At 34.4% G+C, this 18260-nt stretch overlaps 1 protein-coding gene and 1 non-coding gene across 2 annotated transcripts; both read right to left on the reverse strand.

Moving 5' to 3' along the window:
* Positions 1 to 105: 105 nt before the first annotated feature.
* On the reverse strand, positions 106 to 14577 carry LOC105145490 (somatomedin-B and thrombospondin type-1 domain-containing protein). The gene is made up of 5 exons (XM_011055048.2): positions 13578 to 14577; positions 7788 to 7988; positions 6065 to 6143; positions 4859 to 4932; positions 106 to 2250 (listed from the first exon to the last, which is right to left on the reverse strand). Exons 1-5 carry the CDS (start codon positions 13831 to 13833, stop codon positions 1892 to 1894), a joined length of 969 nt encoding a protein of 322 aa, XP_011053350.1. The 5' UTR covers positions 13834 to 14577; the 3' UTR covers positions 106 to 1891.
* A 1201-nt stretch (positions 14578 to 15778) lies between these two features.
* LOC147910036 (U1 spliceosomal RNA) lies at positions 15779 to 15941 on the reverse strand. Its single transcript, XR_015545067.1, has one exon. It is a non-coding gene; the product is annotated as a U1 spliceosomal RNA (small nuclear RNA).
* Between the last annotated feature and the right edge of the window lie 2319 nt (positions 15942 to 18260).

Consider the following 18260-nt stretch of genomic DNA (forward strand, 5'->3'; position numbering starts at 1 on the left):
AAGATTAAGTAAATTTTTTTCGTGAAATAAATATTTGTCGTTCGATTATATATAAGAAGGAGTCATAGGAAGGAAGAAGAATTTCGTTTTTAATTCAATTTGTAATTCAGATGTGTGCAAGTACTCTTTATTGACTGTGCTTTTACATTTTTGTTCATTTCAATTCGAGAGTCTCTACTTTCTCGTCGCGCCGATATGTTTCTCATGAAGAGAAATAATGATATCCCACGCACTTAGACCCACAAATATTAGGTGCGCAACTAAGTTCTCGCTGTTATTTTGATGCAAATGCCATGAAAATAACAGCGAGAACTTAGTTGCGCACCTAATAGATACTAAAAAGTAAAATGAGATTGTACGGAAATTTTGTTATATCAAACGATATGTATAATTTGTTAGATAATATGTATACTTAGAGACATCAAAAATTATTTTCATAGCATACAGGGCATCGCAAAGAGAATGAACATTATTACGAAACTACATATGAATGCTGGAATCTAAATTGAAAAAAAATCGTTTCTTTTAATGTCGGAGTGTTTCCGACGAGATATAAATGAATGATACTTTTGAAACGCCCTGTATATATCTACGATAAAATATTTTATATTTATAATAGGCGGAACACAAAATAATTAAAGAAGACTATATACGAGGCAGTAAATCTCTGATCTTATAAATTTTCTATCTTATGGAAGATACGTATTATGATAGTCACGTTATTAATAAAATACAATTATTTATGATTATAATAATGATAAAATCCTTTTTATCTGTTCGCTACGAATATATATATTTTACATCTATTCGACAAACGCGTTACATCTATTCGACAAACACAATACAATATTAGATTGAATGAAATCGGAAGAGAAGGAAAAGATAGAGAGGAAAATAATAAATTAACGCAACCATGTATATTATCAATACTCGTTCCTGTGGCATTCTTGTCTCCCAAATGTCACATACAACAAATTTATTAAATTCACAGCTTAGTAAATCATAATTCTATATATATATATATCGATATTAGCGTCAATATACATATATATATTGACGCTAATATCGATTATCTTGTGAGAGAGATTCCCTCCAAAGGGAATAAGATATTCACTCTTCTCCCGATGGACGTTTCGCAAGCTTGCGCTAATGATAAAATCGATATGATAATTATCGAGATAATCTAGGCAATGGGTCCGCGCAATTGCTGTCTATAGCAAAGTAGAAGAAAAAAAAAGAACAAAAAAAAGTAGAATAGATTTTATTTTATATTCCGTAACTTCACCCTCTTAGAAAACTTAATGCAGAAAAAGTTTTAAAGATGGTAACAAAATAAATAAGAATAGCGATTAATGTAAAAGAAAATTAAATATAAATAATAACTGTAGTAATAATATTAAATTAAATATACAGGATACATTGTAATACCATAAAGTTTGCGTACATTTTAAGAATGGATTCTTTGACTAATTCGAAGCTAATTTTTCTGCAGCGAAAAATTTAATTGGACGCCTAATTCTTTCTAATTCTTAAAATTAAATGCCTCAGTCAAATGAAATAGTCTCAAATTAAAATCCTATTAAAGTACAGTCGAACTTAAATAAGAAGTAAATTTTCGTTTGTCTATCTACCTGTAGCTTTGAAGCTTAATTTGCGAAGTGAAGTCGGCTTTCAGTTAATTATAGTTTCAAATTGAGACCTCAATATTTTTGTTACGAAAAAAACCTGACTGCTCGATCAAATTAGAATAGAGTTTCTCAAAGAATCTCATATTGAAGTATCTTACGATATATCCTGCATAATTAATAAATAATAATAGATAGGAGAAAGGGATTCTAACACCGATGACATTCACAAGAGCTGTCGGAGAACATAGATCTCCGGAAAACATTCACCGCTTCGCGACAGCGACGTCGCGCCTTCTTCTTCTACTCCTCTTCCGTCGTCTGCCTCTTCTTCGCCTTCTCATGACTCTATCCGTATTGTTGACAACGGCATTGCTATTTGCTCCCCTGCGACGTCGACGTCGGAGCCATTGCGTGGTGTACGGGGTCGATTTTCGGACGCATCGCCAATCGTGACAATCTACCAGCTTCGAATCGCCGTACCATCTTCCGTGGCAGATCGAACTGGTCGATTGGCTATATTGATTGCTGCTACCAGCAATATTGGTCGATAGCTTCCACTTGTTCACGCCCACGTATTTGTCCAGACTCTCGTTACCGGGACGTTCCACGCAAATGGACAAACCTGTGGTAATTTCAATCGCTCATCGTTTTTGTTTATTAATCAACGGCATGTACCATAATTTCAGTTATACACTTGACATTACGAATTATTTTTATCTCTCCGAACACTAACGTATATTTCTTAGTTTCTAACTTTTAATTCCTTTCCAACATCTATATGTATGTAATATAATTCTATATATAGTATAATTCTAAAAATATTTCAAGATTAGAAATTCTATAATTATGTGTTTATTCGGCAATAAATATATTCTTCCATTAATATAATTAATCTTTTCTAAACGTATATCTATATATATCTTTTCTAACGTAACATAAACATGGAAAAAAAGCAATTGATTTGATTTCTCTTATGTTAATTATAATAAGAGAGGCAAAATGGAATTAAATGAAAAGATATACCTACACAAGGTGAGGAAAATACGATAGCTAATTTAACAGCGACATAGAGATAATAAGTAAATCATCATCAAAATAACTTGCTTTCGTCCGCAGATTTCCGCATTTCATGGCTTATCTACTTTAGATACGTCGCCGGTAGGAAACAACCGTTATCTCCACCACTGCATCCACTACATCCGGTCGATTCCTTCGTGATAACAGCCGTCGTAGAGTAATGTCGCGGGAGCTACGCTCTAATTTACATGACGTTACGTCGCGCAACCGTGGTGCACGTTAATTGAGACTAGATCGAGTCGCTTCATTTCCACGTTAGCGACGCGATTCATCATTATGCGAATTTCGTATTCAAAATTTGAGGAGTTTAGATTCCATTAAAGGCATCGTCTTATTACATGGTTTTAAGCAAAGGAATCCCATTCCTTAAGCTTCCTTTAACAGGTATGACAAAATCAATTTACAAATAATTATTATTATAAGATTGATAGAATTTATCGTCACTTTTAACGTCGTTAAATTATGTTTATAAGAAAAATATTTAACAGGTATATTTAATAGGTATATCCTATTCCGTAAAGTGGCGTAAAGCATAATTATTCCAGTAAATATTAGTCCAGTATCCAGTAAATATTCCAGTAAATATTTAAAGTCAATAGGGATTAATGTAATGTAAATTATTATTTCTAAATTTTTATGAATTGATTGCAATGGGTAATTTTCAAAGAAACACGAGTCTCGATCTAGATCGATTTACTTTTGGAGGTTTATATGACATTTATGAGATCGACTTCCCATCACGCTACTGCAATTGGCTATCCGACTGAATTTGACATATTTTTAAATAAAGAACAACAAAAGGAAATAATACCTACAGATTGCATTCGAAATAATTGAATTAGAAGAAAGAAGTAATTGTTCCACCGCAAAATTTTTACATGACAGTTATTGTTTTAATTATTTAACTTTTATAAAAATGTATTGTAAAGTAGGATTGATTATTATGTATGTATTTGACTAACACATTGAAAATGTGTGGTAGAATAAAACGTTCGTTTAATTATGTACTTTGATTTTGAAAAATTAGTAAATATTATCAATTAACCAGCGTTGGTTTTTAGTCCTTTCTATCATTTCGAATTGTTTGAAGTTCTTAATCTTGGTCTTAAAAGAGTCGAATAATCTTTTTAATAACGTACGGATCTATTAGCGTAAAAATGTACGATTTCTCGAGTTTTCTGTTTCCTGCAATATAAATGAGAATATCAAAAAGTTAAAATTAATACTGCAAGTTTTTTGAAAACTCGCCCGGCACGCGGACTAAGGAATCTTGCTTTTATCATGTCAGGCGGTTAAAAGAGAAGACTTTCGCGAAGCGATAATTTTTCGCTCGAAGCGTAATCCCGAGTTTTACATACCGCCACGGAGATGCGAAACGTTTTTCGCAAGAAGACAAGTCTATTGTCTCTTCGAAGTATTATGGTTACAAAAAGCTTGAACGCGCGGGGCAAGGACTTAACCGCGAAAAAGAATGGCCGGTATGCGGAGCATCCGCCGTTGTTTTTCCTCTTCGTTGCAATATATACTTTGTTTTTATAACCACGTAGAGTTTTACTGAGTATCTTATTCATTCTTAACATGAAAATGTAGCTTAAAGTTTTTGATTTACTCTAACATTTTAAGAAGCAAATTATGAAAAATTTTTAAATATTATAAATGATAAAGACGTTACAATTTCAGTTCAAATAACGATATCTTTACTTTACTTAGTTAAATACAAATGGCTTGTGTTTTATGAGTTTCTAAACAAACCTGAGAACGTATTATACCAAGAATCGAAAGTATCTGTCGAATAATAAATTCTGATTTAATATTCATAGACGGTACTTATTATTTGAAACTATCTTAAATATATCTATAGTCTCAAAAAATCAATCACAGAGCCGTATTAATCTTAAAGTATTTATCTTAAAGTACTTATCTTAAGAACGGACTGTAAATAGCGATCTTAATCTTCAAAGAAAGAAACTAATTGTAACTATTTTAGAAATCTAGAACCAAGAGAGGAAGAAAAAGGTCGATATTCGATATTCATTCTGCATTCGTATCTGGATTTTCGACCTCGATAATAAAAATAGCGTCCTATTAAATAAAACTCCTACTTCCAATTAAAATTAGACTCGGCTATTATTATTAAATACTTATATACAAACCTTCCGAGAGTAGTTCCAAAAACTTGCCACAACCTCGTGAACTCCACGTAATGGTGAAAGGAATGCAGCTGCCTCTGAAACGTGTGTAATATCGGTTTTTATATTAAATATCGCAAAGCCTAGAACAAAACGTGTATGTTCCCCCAGTACGTTTTCTCGTTAGCCACCGCATCACACACTATATGACGGAACCCAAAGGGCTCCATTGCTGGTGGCTTGTATAGTTTGCTTTACCCGCTCGACATAACGTCACAGGGGAATCTCGATACTGCGATGCGATGTTTGCTACGTGTTTTGTAACAGGTCGGAGCACGTGTCAAATTAGATACTTGACACATCGGCGATTCTGCCTTGGTTATAGAATGGCGTGGGATTAAAAATGTATCCCGTGGGAGATATTCCTCGTCAAGCAGAGAAGGAAGCTTTTAATGGAATTGAATCGCAATGCTTGATCGCGCGAAAGGGTAACGAACTTTGAAAATTAAGGGCATCAACTTATTAGTTACGCGCGAACGCTTCGCACTATTAATAATGCATACAAAATGCGATTGAAAATTATTAATTGTGTCATTCATTGATGCATACACGGCATAGAAAAAGGGATAAGTGCGTTAAAAGCATTAACGGCATCGTAATTCTGCAGTAAGTCATATAGAATTTTATCGCATAGTGTCATTTATCCATTCCTATCGAGTACTTATCTAGTCATCATTTAATTAAATGAAGGACTTTTAAAGGATTCCAACACCAATAAATGATAAGTTTTAATAACGTTCGAAATGCGAAAGAAATTTAATTTCTAAAAATACTAACGTTTCTTAATCATTAAATGGACCAAACGAATAATAATAATGTCTGACTATTTTAGTGATTATTTTACTATAAATGAAAAAATAATTTTAAAAACTAGATATTTTATTAATATAGAAAACATAATTATTGAAAAGTCAAAAAGTTTCAGAATCATATCTTTTACACAAAAAACCTAATATTAATGTAAAAATGGAAACAGTCAATAATGACCGCTTGATTTATAGTAATAAATAGTAATTTTGCGCTTTAATTTTCCCACAAATCTGTCGTTTTATCTACTTTTGCGCTGGCAATCAGAGAAAACGGAAAAGACATTGTTTCTGCAGCACGAATTGGGAACATGTGTGGCAAATCACATTTCGCACGAACCCGAAGCACGGAGGCTTGACCTACCTTTTATCGACGATCCTATCCTTGATCCTTACATCCGTACTGTTGCCGTCACTTGGAAAAATCTCAAGAAGCGTCACACCTATGGCAAATGAAAGGAAATCGCCTAGGATCGAACAACGGTGGTAGACAGACGTCAAGAATTTCGCATCGCGCTAGATACAATCGAAGATAATCCGAGTCTTCTCGTTCTTTAGAAACGGGAAACGTTTGAGAAATGTCAGACCATTATAGGTTTTTACAGAAACTAAGAATTCAAGGAAGAATATAGAAGAAATTAATATTTCTTCTTACACCTCAATTTTCTCCAATATAATTTAATCCTCAATCATAATCACGCGATTATCTTCAATTATAATCACGCGATTATTATTGCAAATCGTAATAATTATTAAAAGAAGAATTATTGTTTGATTATTTTAGGTTGTTTGTGTTTGTTTATGAAATAAGAGTAAAAAATGTGACCTCATTTAACTAATTGCATTGTGCAAATTCAACGAGTCTAATTAACCTGGGAATAATTATTTGGAGTGTTTTTATATCCCGGAGGTGAAAAAATGTGAATTGTAAAATTTTGCTCTTTGCGGATATTATTTAACATATCTTTTTTCTCTTTTAACAATTATTCTTTACAAACATTTAAATACACAATTTTATTGAAAACTAACAATAGAAAAGTATCGTATTGATTAAAATCATTCTTTAAATATATTATTGTAATATAAGTTGTTATATTTAATGTTTACTATATTTAATATCTGTTTGTTTTACTTACAATATTTATTTGTTTTTATTTTTTGATATTTATTTCTTTTAAAAAATTATAATTAAATCTATATCCATAAGATTCTTAAATATTAATAAAATAAAAATAATTGAAAAACAATTAAAATAGTACAATGTTAGTGATTTTAATTGTAGTGTAAAAACTGATGATCCTTTACGTAAAAAAAATCAGATTTCAAGGTTAATTCTTGCTCTTCGGAAATATGAGGTCTGATCAAAAAATAAGCAGACTTCTTGAATTACTCAGCAACAGAACGTCCTAGCGACGTGCGGTTTACAGCATTACAATCGTTATTATCTTCCGAGTAACTAGCTTTTTTTAAATTATTTACATCTCGTTTAATTTTAAAGTTATTGCTACGTGAGTGCAACGTGTTTTAGTGTTCGTGGCGATTTTCGACTCGAACTGAATTTTTATTTTGCGAACTAATTTTAATTTTGGGAACAAGAAAAAGGGAGCAAGGCCTGGGGAGGACAGTCGTCTGATTTTTGGCACATAACTTGCGAATTAACAAGGCTGAGTGGGCAAGCATTGTCATAGTGAAGGAACCATGAATTGTCTCGCCACAACTGTGGCCTCTTTTTACGATTTTTTTCGCGCAATCTTTTCAAAACGCCATCGTAGTACTGACAGTTGATTGTTTAACCTTGAGGCAAAAATTGTAAAAATTCATTTCGAGGCAAAAATCGAACACTAAAACGCGTTTTTCACTCAAATAAGCAATAACTCTGAAACTAAACAAGTTGTAAATAATTTTTAAAAAGCCAGTTATTCGGAAGATTATAACGATTGTAATGCTGCAAATCGCACGGATGCAATCGTCGCTGGGATGCTCCATTGCCGAGTAATTCAAAAAGTCCGCTTACTTTTTTGATTAGATCTCATATTCCGAAAGTAGAATGCGACGTATATCTCCTTAAGATATCGATCAATGCTCACTTTTAACGTGTGACTGCGAGCGAATTCCAGCGTGACATTTTTGGAAGCTGCGGCATGTCCTCTCCTGGTCCAAGTGCGGACAGTGCTTTCCACCATTCTTTTCCTCTATCTCGATCACCCGGCTGCGCCTTTGAGTGCCACTTCCGCATCCGTTATCGCAAGGAGTCCACGGACTCCATTCGCTCACCACGCAGTCGACCACTGTAAGGAGAGAATGAACGCGACGTTAAGATCTGGCCATCTGGTCGTTTCTCGCAGACAACGATAAAATTGTGCCGAAAGTGCCGCGCTGGTAAAATGCGATTGATAAATCGATAACGGGAACATTTTCGGTCTCTTATCATTTAAGTTCTTCAGCTTCCATTCTTATCTTAACACTGACAACGTAAATATAATATTTTTTAATTTAGAGGTATAAATTTTTAGAATCAAATTTTAAAGCTATATAGTATACGGGACATATATGTGTGCATAGAAGAAAATCGAGCATGTTATTTGCCGATATTTTACGATGCTCATAGAAGCAGTTCACAGAAATAGCGATTTACGAACGTCCTTCCAAAACGCATTTCACTATGCGTTTTATTACTCCGCTGTATCGCTGTATCAGAAAACTGAAGAGACAATTTGAGATGAGTAAAAATGCAATAAACGCGCATCGGCAATCACTGATGCTTCTCTCCATTAAGGAGCACGTAGAATACGAAGGATGGAAATTCACTTAACGTGCTGCTACTCCATTTCGCGTGGAATGCATCAAGAACAAGTATCGCGACATTTAAAAAGTGGAACGACGTCAACGGCGTTAATTAAATACTGTTTTAAATGAAATATCGAGCAGTCATTAATTTGCGCGCCGAATTGTTTAACGGCTACATTAAGTGAGAGACAAGCAATTAACCGAGAGATATCTTGTTTTTTATTGAACTACGTAATATATTCAACAATACAGTTTATTTTACACTGAGAAAAATTTCTGGTTGAAAATGAACTAACAAGAAGATTCTGATTATATCAATTAGAATTCTGGTTATCTCAACTAGAATGTAATAAATTTATCCAGAAAATTTTGATTTGCCCATTTTCAATCAGAATTCTTATTAATACAGACTTTTTTTAATGCACATTTAAAAGTAGAATTCTGAAATATTTCTTTTTCATAATAGATATTATTACGTAAGTTTTGAAAAGACAATTAGAGAAAAGTATTTATACAAACGACACTTTGCTCTCTCATGTGTAAAATAAAGGAAAGAGGTTCACTTTGAAATGATTGCAAAGTGAAATTTATCAATATGGTGTATAACGAGAATATGAAAATAAAATATATCACACGATTGATAAAATTGAATTAAATACTTCGTATAATTTTATATTCATATTTTATCACAAATAACGTATAATTAAATGACGCACGTTACTTTATTAATGTAATTATTGTAATCGCAACATTCGTACGTCTCGTGCGCGCACATATTGATGTATTAATAATCATTAGCATTTTCAATTTTCACGCTTATAACGTTCTCATTCCTCGTTTTCAAATCAGTAATAATTTAAAGATTTATTATACGATCGCGGCTGAGCGGACATTACAAATATGAGAGATATATTTTATCGGAGATGGACCGGCCACGGCCACAGCTGCAGATGCGGACTAAAATTCAAGCTGCATTTTGCATTAGATTACCGACGAGCGTCGAGAACTGCGGTACAGGCACAGATATAACTACTTGTTTATTGCTTCTTTTATAGTTACACGGCGCTTATAGTTGGCGGTTCCCGTCGAACACGATCGCTACCCGGACCTGCTCGCCGATCGATTGTACGTTCGAACTAAATTATTTCGCGTGCCCGCCGGTCGACGCGACGGTCCGGTGAACGCGAACAGTCGAATGAATACACGATGTCGGAGATTCGTCCAGCAATATGAAGAAAGGCACTACCGTCGGTATATAACAATCAATATAAAGTGTCGCATGTTGTACCAAAAACTTATGCACTCTGCGCCAGGGGAGCGAGAATACTTTATATGCATTTGACTTTCTCCACAAGTTACTTGAGAAGATAAATTCGCAAAGTTATACTGTATCGAAGTATCATTAAACGTAGTAAAACGCTTATAGCGTGATCATTTTTCGTTTCTCAGCTCTCCCTCCCCTTCCCCTCTCTCTCTCTCTCTCTCTCTCTCTCACTCTCTCCAAGATTATTACGTTCAAAACGTTTTACGCTGCTCTTGTAAAATGAGTTCAGTACCATCTTGTCTTGACGTGTTAAAAATGATAAAGAAGCCGACGTTATAAATTCGCGTCGAGAACAGGACGCGCAGATATTTCTTTCACGCAAGTGTGTAATCTTTACGTTTCGTTGGGCGTGGATGCCGGATACAAGTCGGCTAAAATAAATACGTCTCTCGCGATTCCGTCACAGTCCCCTTAGGAAATGTGTAAATTTCTGTCTCGTTCGAAGCCTACGACGAGAATAGGATTATCCCGCTTTTAGACGGACGGCTTCGCGTCATTCGAGGAAACGATTTCGGCCGCAACTACTGCGTGTTACATCTTCAAGTGACGCGCTTCAAGGAAGGAACGACATTTCTCTTCGACCGGTAAGCGTGAATAATCGCGTTCCGGCGCAGCTTTAGCTTCGACGAATACCGAATCCCTCGTAGGTTCGCAAATGGCAGAAATTAGGGCACTAAAGATGAACATTCCGACGAAAATGGATGAAAGTGCAGTCAGACGCAATAAAGTCACTTCCATCTTCGACGGACGTTCTCGCGCGTCTCTATTTTGAGAGACATTTGCGTTTTATAATTGACCTGCAGCAAACAATAGGCGCATAAACGCGAATTTTATTTGATGTTGTTAGCGTTGTTTAGCGAACAGTTTAATCGCATGCCCGTCGATTATCTGGCAATTAAACCAGTAAAACAGGCTCACGTTAAACGAACGGAAATGTGAATTGAATAAATACATTAATCCCTTTGCTAGTAACAGGCGCGTCGTTCGGCGAGCCATAAAATTTCCAACAACTGTGCACCAATGTAAAATAATTCGACAGTCTATTATGCAAATACGAATAATAAAAATTTAATTGATATATACAATAAGGTATAAACCTTAACAGCATCTGTTGTTAACGACGCTTTATCATACAGCAGCGATTAAATTGTAATAAAATATTGAATTTTGTAAATTAAATTAATTTTGTAAAATAATATTCTTTATATTTGGAGCAAAGATTGCATTAACGGATATACTGGCGATTACGTTTTTACAAAAGTGAAAAACTTAGTAATATCATTATCTTCGCATTATGCCATAATTCTGTAAAATACAAGCATGGATATTCAGCCTATAAATTTCAAAATACATTTACCAAGATATTCTTTACTTTTATGCTTCGTCGCAGCTGATCTCTCAGCCATGCAGCGTTATCATCTTTACTTAGGCGATATAGCCGCAATAATTCTTCCGATCTGTGCGTCGAATGGTTCCCTGCAGGCTATTTCTTTAAAATGCGAAACTACACGCAAAGGACCTATATATACATCAGAAGTATTTTTTTTTAATTACATAAATTATTTAATAATCTGAATTTGTTTTTTTATTCGACCATTATGTACTATTAAAATGTAACGTCTGATAGATTATAATTAATTCTACCAAATGCATATATAATTTCTGCGATAATGTAATTTCCTTAATAAACTTTGTTGTCATGTTCTGAAATAGGTACTCTAATATTGATATATTAATCAGTCAATATCACTTGATGATATTCCTATACACGGCGTGATTATTTGAAGCGTTTTGATCATCAAGAGTGTGTCGGTTTCTATTGAATGTAATATATTACGTCAGATTGATAATGGCTCGACATTTGATTAAATTCTCACAAAACGCACAGCATTGTGTTCATACTAGTAAAACGCAGCATCGGCATCTTTTTGAGCGGTCATGTGTATGGTTGCTTTGATCGAAAATTGGAAGTGGATATTGGTTTTAAAAGTATCGTAGAGAAAAACGAATTATATATCATACTGTTTTGTCTGTTGATATGTTGATGTAAAGAACAAAAAATGATGGACCTATTTCCGGACAAAAAGCTTTCGCGCACAAAATTCTTCAATAAAATTCATTTCCGATGATGTGATTGTTAATATTAAAAACTTATTAATAGTAAGTTGCTTAGTGATCCCAGGTGACCGCAGTTCGCCTGCGTTAAAACGTTAAAGCAAATACGTTACTTAAAATCAAGTAGGTTACGTTCTTAAGATCCAGCAGTAATCCTACAAAATCCATGACGTAGTATGTATATGTATGTGTATTTAAGCGCGTGCTTAGCACGAATAAGCAGAGACGGACGTCGCGTCGTATATTAATTAATCAATGTTCCGCGTGATTTTCTTCCAAGAATTGATTATTTCTTCCATATTGCCAAGTTTGATTAATTGATCAGCATTTTTTATTTCGTACTTAGAGGAGGATGTTAAAACGAGATCGATTTTTACCCGTAAAGGTGTAAGTAAAAAGTATAGCGTTTTTTTATAGATTTCAACCTCCTGAATACGATAATGTTAATAAAAAGTTTGGGATCGATAGGGAACACCTTGAAAATTAAACATGGCATATTTAAACAAATTTCAATATTCTTACTTACTTTTCAAGGTGTTCCCTAAATGCCACGAACTTTTTAATAATTTTATTATTTAGGAGATCAAAATCTAAAACACTATTTCTTTTACTTACACATCTTCTTGGATAAAAATCTACTCTTTTTTGAAGGATATTAAAAAAGGTCCAACTTTTGTTCACAAGAATGTCAGTAAAAAAAATAGTGTTTTTGTAGATTTTGATTTCCTGAATATGATAAAATTATTAAAAAGTTTGTGGCACTTGAGGAACACCTTGAAAAATAAGTAAGAATATTGAAATTTGTTTAAATATATCATGTTCATTCTCAATTTTCAAAGTGTCGATCCCGAATTTTTTATTAACACTATTGTAATCGGGAAATCAAAATTTATAAAAAACGCTATTCCTTTTACTTACGTCTTTGCTGCTAAAAATAGGCCTCTTTTTAAGATCTTTTTTTTACCTGTTGTTGTTATAAACGATTATATTGTAATATTTATTTGTAATTGCATATTTACTTATTTGATTCCAATTAGAAGTATTAATTATAATTACTCTAAGTCCATTTTCACACACAGATTCACATTCATTTCAGACACACAATGTGCACACAGTTATCTAAATATTAAATTACCAAGAAATTTATGAATGAATTTTGTTCATAAATTTCTTAGTAATCTTTAATGATTATGTAACCACATATATATATATATATATATATATATATATATATATATATATACTGTAAAAACGAGTCTATATTTCTCACATTAGCAATAATATTTATTATAAAATTTTCTTACTTCCAATTGATGATAATAAGCAAAAATGTATCTTTAATTTATATGCTTGCGTATATGTATGTACAATATTTATAATTCGTTTTATTCCTTGCGCAAAGAAAGTGCCATGTCTCAATGTAACTTGAAATTAAAAATCAAATTAAAAATCTGACTGAATACTCATAAAAAGGAAATAAAGAAATAATCAATTACTTTTTAATTTCGATTAAAAAAAATAGTCGACTGCACTATAAAATAATTTTTTTCGTTTTTATAAACGATTTAAACGCCCAACTTCAACCATCTTCTTTTCAATATTACGCCAATACTACCCCAAAGCCCTCAGTGCAAAATCACCGAACACGTACCACCGCAAGTCTCCTTAAAGTCGTCGCAGCAATCGGCAAGTTTGAGACATGCGTGATCGCAGTAGCACGGCTTATCGCGCGGGCTCTCGATAATCGCGTTCGGCGATTCTTTCTGAATGACGCAGCCCGAGTCCCTGCCTTGGCAACAGAGCTTTGCGGAGCTGCAGCTTCCGGCGGCGGTCCCGTCAACGGTCAGGGAAATCAGCGTGGCGACGACGATCAGTCTGGCCAGCCTGGTCGCGTCCTTCCTCCACATTCTCCTCGCGATTCCGCGACCCTGACGACCTTGCTCTCACCGCCACCACGACGACCTTGGATTATTTAATTTCGCCGACAGTCGTGGAAACACCACGCACGTGCCGTAACGACGGTTCACACTCGTTTACTTTACTTTACAGCGGCTCGTCGCGCGCGCGATTAATCGTCAGCATGTCGATCTACTGGTCCCACGTTTCAAGATATCGGTTCCTAGTCCGTCCGAGAGAATAATCCTCTTCAATCGTAGAGGAGCTATTGTTCGAAACCACAGTTCATTCAATATTCCCAATATCGACATTTACCGACCATTAAAACGCGCGACTCTGCGAGAGCGCACTTAACATTTACATAAAAATAGTGATTTTGTGTTTTTGCCTCTGTTAAAACAGAAATACAAAATAATAATAATCGTCTCTTTCAATTGGGAATTTTTAATATTTCTTTTATAAGAAATATCTGCCGCAATTAATTAAAATGTTCAACGATAATAATATTATTATTATTTATTCTCGCGAGTCAGAATTGTCAGAAAAATGAAAATTAAGGAAAATCTAGCCACTCTGCGACACGCATTGATAGGATTTTTTGCATATCACCACAACGAGCGATCCTCTCGCGCTCGACCCTACGGCGGAGGGTGTCGCGATCCAACTGAGTCGAATTTCAACCCCCGCGAATGCGAGAAGAGCGTAACGAGGCGCGCGCGGTATGTTGCGCCTTCGCCGACCCGTCGTCCTTGCTTTTCGTACTCTCGGCGCACCTCCCACGGGAACCGCAGCAGCCGGCACCTGCCTCGCCTCGGCGCATGCCCCGCCTGTTCTCACGGGACGCCACGATTTAGTGCTTGCAGCTTTTAATGGAATTTAAAGGGCAACAATTCGTACCATGTCCAACAATGTACCACGCTAACGTACACGCGACATCATCCCCTGGAACCGTTTGGATGTCTTACTCCGCGTTTGTTCGATAGGAAAACGACTCGTTCTTAACGATAACATCGTAAGAGATCGATCTTACTAACGGAACTTACTTTATTTCTAACGTTTCGACGAGTTTCGAGTTCGCTATTAGTTATACAATCTTTGATTGATTTTAAAAAGACACCTTGTATATGTGACCTCGACTACCGTTATCGATATTATTGTCACAATGTAGAGATTTAAATGAAAATACTATTGTTGTTACAAAAAAAAATGTGAAGATTAAAAAATAAATTTCATTATGTTTTACTATTTGTGTTTACTATTCATTTAGAGGATGTTACAACGTAAAAATGCGTATTCAAAAATTCTATACACATCTCTGGTAAAATTCAATTAGCAGAAAAAGCATTAAAAGTACATTTAATTGTACTATTGCAATTACAGATACGCATTAAAATATATTTTATCGCGAACATCATACAATATACGCAAGAGATGAAAATATTGATTATTCGCTTAAACTACATTTACTTGTTTTTTTTTTTTTAAATTGTATTATCTTATTATTTTTGCTATAAAACTTACATATCTTTCTCCTGAATTCACTAAAACTTCTGTAAGAAATTTAAAAGATATATACATTTAAAAAGATTCTAAAAAAACATTACATCCGAAGAATAAGTTGAAACATTTAATTTTCATAAAATATTATTGGATAACTTTCTCTATATAAATAATATAAAATATAACTCGAGAAAAATCTCCGCTGCGAAACGGAATTATTTCTTATCAGGGTATATCTATCTACTATGAGAAAAATATACACACACGTCGCTTTTAGAGTTCTATTTTACGCTTTTAGCGTGTTTGTTTTACGACGTATCATTTTACCATGTTGATCAAATATTGAAAGATAAAAAATGATACCCCATGATCTGCGCGCTTACGAACGCGATACACGAGATGGATAGAACTCATATCCCATAGGGGATGAATTATTATCTTTTGCATTCTATTATTACCGGGATAGCGCGAACGCAGTCCCGACTATCAAAAATTGTACGCCCGAGATATCCACATTAGGGATATTCGCAAGGGTCAGCTCAACCGTAGTGCAATGGAAGAGCCTCGCCCTGGAGGAACCGCCTTCATGATCACGGTAACCTCTGCGCCAGGTAAGTATGCTTTCGTGGACGACGGGCTCCAATTTATCCACATCGTGAATGCATTTTAAACACGAGTAACTTTTCACGTCTGCGAAGCCTAGCGACGAATTCGCGAACTACGCCGCGCGCTACGTGCGCCACGTAGCGACCGTTTGTGTACTCTTTATCGTAACCGACGTAGTGACGTAATTCAACGGCCAACGGCCAACATTGTTGCCCGATTCCCGAGAGCAGATTATTCTTTCATTTTCGAAAAGTGTTTATCTTTTTTAATCTTGATGTGCCAAATTTCCGAATTTTCTATGCATCGATTGAGGTCGAAAATTAATGAAAAGTTAATTATTATTATTATCAAACAAAGGCAAATGTATATTTTAGACAAGGATTAATGTATTTTTTCTGTAGACAGGGAATACACACATATAATGTTTATACTTTTACGATTAATTAGATACGATTATATTATAATTATATACAGATCGTATAAAAATTTTTTCATATAAAAAAAAGAATACGAATAAAATGGATAGAGAACGAAGAATATATAGACTAAAGAATGAATAAGTAGAGAGAACTCGTTATTGCTTATTATTAATTAGCGAGTCATTGATTAAAGTTACACGAATCTCACAAGGAAATGCATTTATATAATGAGGATCTTTCTGAGAGACGGAAATCCAGATTGGCTAATATATATGCGAAAGAAGAGAGTAACGGGCAGACTAAGGTTAAAAAGCCACTCACGCCTTAGAATGCAGTCTGTATTAAGCAATGAAAGTTGGATACCAGATATTGCGAAAGTTTGCCGCGTGTTCTATAATTGCGCGCCATTGCCAAGAGCATAATCTCCTCATCTTCTTCGTCCTCGCTCTCTTCTCATTCTCCACTTGTTTCTTGTTTCCCATTATCCGACCTTAGGCACGTGCTCAGGTCGTGGCGTGAGTTTACGATGAGAGGGTCGTTCCAATTTTGTATGAATGCATAAAAACTTTTCGATGTTCATTTAACTACCCATCGCGATGCTAATGAACTACAATTTTTGTGCTCGAAGATTTTTTACGTACAACGTTGTATAGAACGACTTTCAAATAATGACGCTTTAATTGACATAAAATAAATGAAAACTAATTTCTTTTTTGTTTAATATATATATATATAAATACAAATCTTTTATCAGCAATATAAAGAAAAATAATTAATGTCACACTTGACTTTATTCTATATGCAATCATATGTTTACTCCCACTATCTGTAATCTGGATTTTTTTGTTCCCAACCCAAATTTTTTTACTATTTTAGACATTTAAAAAATGTAGAAACATTCTGATTGTGAGTTACTTTTCAATGTTTTTATTATATATTACCAAATAATTTTCTCAATTATTTTAGGAAGGAGAACCGACTCAACCTTTTTTTTATTTTATTAAAAATTTTTAAATTCAATTTTACTTATGTCAAAACAACTCAGATGCAGAGATAAAAATATTTAAAAATATTTTATTTTATGGTTGAAAAAACATGATTTAATAGCATTTCTTTGAAATAACATAAAACTGTCAGTCAATATCATAATTCTTTTATGCTATGTATTTCATACCAAAATTGTTATCTTCCAGCAAATTATAAACTTCTATCGACAAGTGCAAAAAAAAAGAACATTTTATCAATTTCAAACTTCGAAGCAAATCGGAAATACATTTTCAAGTGTGGTTTATCGCAAAATTAATAAAGCAATATTCCGTCGCGGGGTCGATATTCATAGATATGTTTCAAGAACGTTCAAGAGAGTTTCTTGAAACTTTCGACAATAGAATTTTCGCGTTAGCAACAAGTGACGAACGGGAAAGGTTTTTTTTTTTGCGAAGTGGAGTTTTTTTTCCCAAGTGGGCGCAGAACGACCGAACGAATTGGATTCCCTCGAGGTCTGATATCGGAGCGGTCAGGAGACGAGAACGTTGATTAATCGCGAGCGCAAACAACGTGCAATGCTGCTCGATATCTCGCGGTCCCTTCTCTACCGGAGAAGAGATGGAGCGTGCTTCTAGAAGACGACAATTAATTTTCCCAATTCTGTCGGTCGTGCCGCGATGTTCGCGCGCCAGCTGCGCCAACATTAATAAGAGAAGACATACATATCGTCATGAATAGCGGAAAGCCGATGTACATTGAGGCTTCCTTCCGTACGTTCGCTTCAAATTAGATCGCTAAAAGAGTGCAGGTGTTCTATCTAACAATAAGATTACATTGTATTCAATTAGTGAGAAAAATTTAGGAAAGACTTCTCAAATAAGAAAAACGTTTGAAAGCGTGTGTTTATCAAAATTTAAATCAAGATG

Source organism: Acromyrmex echinatior, chromosome 4 (genome assembly GCF_024713525.1).
Source record: "Acromyrmex echinatior isolate Ae372 chromosome 4, ASM2471352v2, whole genome shotgun sequence".
Classification (NCBI taxonomy): domain Eukaryota; kingdom Metazoa; phylum Arthropoda; class Insecta; order Hymenoptera; family Formicidae; genus Acromyrmex; species Acromyrmex echinatior.

Excerpts from the sequence above, each read along its gene's own strand:
- LOC105145490 (XM_011055048.2), bottom strand. The coding sequence starts at position 13,833 with ATGTGGAGGAAGGACGCGACCAGGCTGGCCAGACTGATCGTCGTCGCC. Across the intron at positions 7,989-13,577 it reads CTTTAAGGAGACTTGCGGTG|TGGTCGACTGCGTGGTGAGC; the intron begins GTACGTGTTCGG and ends CTCTCCTTACAG. Across the intron at positions 6,144-7,787 it reads CTCGCAGTCACACGTTAAAA|GTGTGACGCTTCTTGAGATT; the intron begins GTGAGCATTGAT and ends CATTTGCCATAG.